The 4,048-nt window shown below is 48.2% G+C and overlaps 1 protein-coding gene across 1 annotated transcript; it reads right to left on the bottom strand.

The window, feature by feature from the left end:
* Nucleotides 1-545: 545 nt before the first annotated feature.
* Nucleotides 546-1,946, bottom strand: LOC308649180 (sperm motility kinase Z-like; the record flags this gene model as incomplete). The annotated part of the gene is made up of 1 exon (XM_081294653.1): nucleotides 546-1,946. The coding sequence occupies one exon, from the start codon at nucleotides 1,944-1,946 to the stop codon at nucleotides 546-548; it is 1,401 nt and encodes a 466-aa protein (XP_081150779.1).
* Nucleotides 1,947-4,048: the final 2,102 nt, after the last annotated feature.

The raw sequence follows: 4,048 nt of genomic DNA, 5'->3' as shown, positions 1-4,048 counted from the left end.
AAGCCAAGCAAGTTCCCCTGTCTGATGGCTGAGGTGAGTGAGTCCTCCTCTACACTGGCTCAAAGTGAGTAGATTTATCTACATTGAATAGGCACAGTGGTCCAGGCCTTGGAATGGATGCCTGGTGGGCTCCTGCCCCACTTGGAAACCCCCTGTCCCCACTTTTTGACATCAGCCCTTTTTTTTTAATCTTTGGAACATCAATTTGACTATGCAATTTGAGAAAAACAAATTTATTAAGAAATATCTCTGCCATCCCAGGAGCATGGGAGAAAGGACAGAGAAGAGCAGGGCAGGGGAAGGGTCCCAGGAAAACAGTCTCATCTGATGACTCTGGTAGGTGGGGCAGGGGACACCTGATGTCCAGGTAGATCCAGGTGTGCTCCTGGCTGGACCCCATGTGGAGAAGCCCAGCCAGTAGGCACTCTCAGTCCTGCAGCTGTTGGGGTCCACGTGACCAATGCCCACATAGTGATGACAGCATCCACAGAGCAAAAGGTCCTCTGGCTGGCTGTTTCTTCGTTTGGTCCATCTGAACTGTCCATTTATGTAGGAACCACCCGATTTGTGAACCTAGCAGGTTTCTGCTCTCCTGGTGTAGGAGCCTCGTTTTCGCCATCACACGAGGGTGTGCAACAGCACAGTCTGCGCAAGCAGGCAGCGATCCTCCGCCTCACCCGCTTCCAACCCTTCCTGTGGCCCTGGGGACGCCCTGTGGTGGCATCTTGGGAGACTTGGCTGTCTGTTGTTGATGGGTAGGGTTGGGGTGAGTCGGACACAGAGTGATGCTGGGAGGCTAGCCTGGGAGTGGGGGGCTTCTCATGCAGGAAGCGGAGACTAATGGCAGGCCAGCTGGCCCTTCTGAAGCCCTTCTGCCCTGACTCCTTGGCCTCCTGATGATGCTCACAGGGCAAGGGGAAGGTGTGAAGGGCAGGCTCACTCGCCCTCCTCTGGGGGAGGGCAGGGAAAATGGAAGGATCCCTTCTCACAGGCTCCATGCAGCCTGCCCCCTGGCTTAGCTGCTGCTGGATTATGAGATAGGAAGCCATCACATCATCAAACTTTTTCTGGGACAGTGACACCCAGATACTGTAAGGGTCGTACCCCATGTCGAACAGCATTGTCAGTACAATGGGGTCTGAGAGGTTGGGGAGGGGCACATCATGGTAAGATGCCTTCTCCTCACCCTGATTCAGCCACGGGTCTGCCAAGATCTCCTCTGCCAAGGGGCTTGCTCTTCGGTTCTTTGCCAGGATTTTCCTGATGAGCCTTTGTGCTTCAGGGGACATGTGCTGGGGAAATTCCAACTCAGAATGGTAGATGTTACTTGGGCAGTTCCCTGTCAATATAAAGTACAAAATGATACCCAGTTGCCAGGTGTCCACTGTGGGGCCCTCCAGAGGGCCCCAGGCTCTGTTCCATTCTTGCCCAGGCTGGAGAATGGTGCTTAAGCCAAAGTCGATGATTCGGATGTTGCCTCCGGCATCCAGCACAATGTTCTCGGGCTTCAGGTCTCCATGCAAGATGTGCATCTTGTGGCAGTAGCACACCGCACAGGTGATCTGTCTGAAGAGTCTCCGGGCCTCCTCCTCCTCCTGCATGCCCCCAGGTGGGATGAAGTCAAAGAGCGATCCCCTGCCTCCATGCTCCATCACCAGGTAGACATATTGGTGGGTTTCAATAACCTGAAAGAGGTGGATCACATTCGGGTGGTTCAGGGTCTTCATCGCCAGTTTTTCAGGGCAGGTCAAACTTCTCCAAAGTCTCCTTGGCAGGATTTTCACCGCCACCTCGGCCCCAGTGCGCAGATGGCGGGCTAGGATCACCTTACCAAATGCCCCATGCCCAATGTCCTTCAAGACCTGGTAATGGTCTGTGAAGGCCTTCTCCTGGAAGGAGCCAGGCCACTGTGGCACTACACTAGACTCACTACTCTTACTATGCATCCTAAGCAGGAACACCAACTAAGGATGCTAGCTAAAAACAAAATAAGAAACTAAAACAACAAACCAAAATCAAAAAACAAAACAAGACAAAACAAAAAACCCAAATCAAAGAACCAATCGCCAAAGAACACAACCACCAACCGCCAACCACCAAACGCACTAACTAGCTGGGAGTCCGACAGGTCACCACCAAGAGCTTCCTGTACTTATGGACAAAAACCCAGCCTCAGTCACTCTGTTATATACCCGGGGATTGAGACTCCCTCACAGTGGCTCCTTGTGAGCTCAGAGTAAGAAATGACCCAGTCATGCCTGGGCATCACCCACACTGGCCAGGTCCTTTTGGGCCTACAGGACCTTTTCCAGTTTCAGAGTAAGAATAAGAAAGGACTCCAGAAGCTTTTCAATTCAATGGGTTATGGAAACTGATAAGTAATTTTTAAAAATTAAAATTTGTACAGTACTTAATGGACTTTCATTTCAAGTCTAAAAGTCTTGACTTTGGTGTTGAAAGACCTCAACATATCTACACTTAAGGTATTTAACTTCTTTTTCTTTCATCCAACACTCAATATGAGTGTCAAAAAGTTGGTAGCACCTCACATCATGATAACAAGGCTCTGTTCCCTAAGACACTCTAGAGCATTAGGCACACCTACAGGGTTGACAGGGAGGGAGGGCTCATCATGATTTCCCCATAAGTTCTTCATCAGATCTTTCATTAGAAACACTGCAGCATAAAACACAGTGGATTGAAATACTCAAAGTGATAAAGGACAAAGCCTGGAAGCCAGGAATCCTAGAACCAGTAAATGTGTCCTTCCCAGAGAGGGAAGAAATAGAGATGACTGGGTACCTTAATGCTGCTGTGACCAAATACATTAGATTGGGTAATTCATGAACAAGTTAACAAGTCCCAGTTTGGTAAATTCAAGGTCAAAGCTGTTTGTTGCTTTGTCCTCACGGGATGGAAGGGAAAAAGTGTGGGGAACCCCCAACACACACACACACATTTTTCTTTCTTTTCCTTATTTTTTGTTTGTTTGTATATACTGGCAACTCAACCCATCATCCCAGAGCCACTCACACTTTAAGCAAGCGCTCTGCCACTGAAGTGCATCCCCAGCCTATTCATTGTGAGACAAGATCTCAGTAAGTTCCCCAGACTAGGCTTGAACATGTGATTCCCTCTGCCTCAGTGTCTAGAGCAAATACCAACATGGCCAATTGTGGTTTAAATATGAGGTGTTCCCTAAGAACTCCTGTGTTCATGCAGGAATATTCAAAGGTAGAATGACTGGATTGCCAGAGTTGTACCTTATCAGACCTTCCTTGTTTCCGTGGACTGTGTGTGAACAATGCTCTGTTCCCTAAGATACTCTAGAGCATGGTAGGCACACACTCTTGTTCCATGGTAGACTCTGGAACAAGAGTGGAGGAGGTGGGTCAGTGGAGCCCTCTGGTAAGAGCTCTACCACTGAGTTACAACCCCAGCCCCCAGAAGAGAATATTTCTTTGAATACAGATCATGGGATCTTCTTGACACGGAAGAAGCCTAAAATATTGTTTTACCAGGGTAACTTACACAGACCCTCAGAGGCCACTTTACTGTTGATTCTACACATAATACCTACACTTGTGACATTTCTGACATCAAGAACCAAGACAGACAGATGCAGATGGATATGAGTAGCATTCTCCATGTTACTGAAGTTATGCTGCTGTATGTTCACATCAGACTGGTTTCTCTTTCTTGTGTTAAAGGGACCCTCTTGGGACACAAAGAAATCCCTAGAGAACATTCCCAAAATGGAAGGGATGGGAATTCAAATGTTTCACTACAAATATCAAGTGGATAGGAGAAAAGATCATTATAGAAGGGTGAAAGGCAGTTAATTAAGAGCTTGCCTTATTCTATGCATAAGACACAAGTTCCAATGAACTGGCAGCCTTGCCCACTGTCCTTATCAGGACACAAGTGCCATTGAATGAGCAGCCCATTCTGCCTCCTTATAAGAGCCTAATTTTCAGCGAACCAGCTGCCCACCCTGCTCTCTTTATAAGCACAAAAGGGCAACAGTTCTAACACCTCACCCTGCTCT

The sequence above is a fragment of the Spermophilus citellus genome, assembly GCF_964194105.1.
Source record: "Spermophilus citellus genome assembly, chromosome: 1".
NCBI classification, from domain to species: Eukaryota; Metazoa; Chordata; class Mammalia; order Rodentia; family Sciuridae; genus Spermophilus; species Spermophilus citellus.
This window is presented reverse-complemented; position numbering and strand designations above follow the sequence as displayed.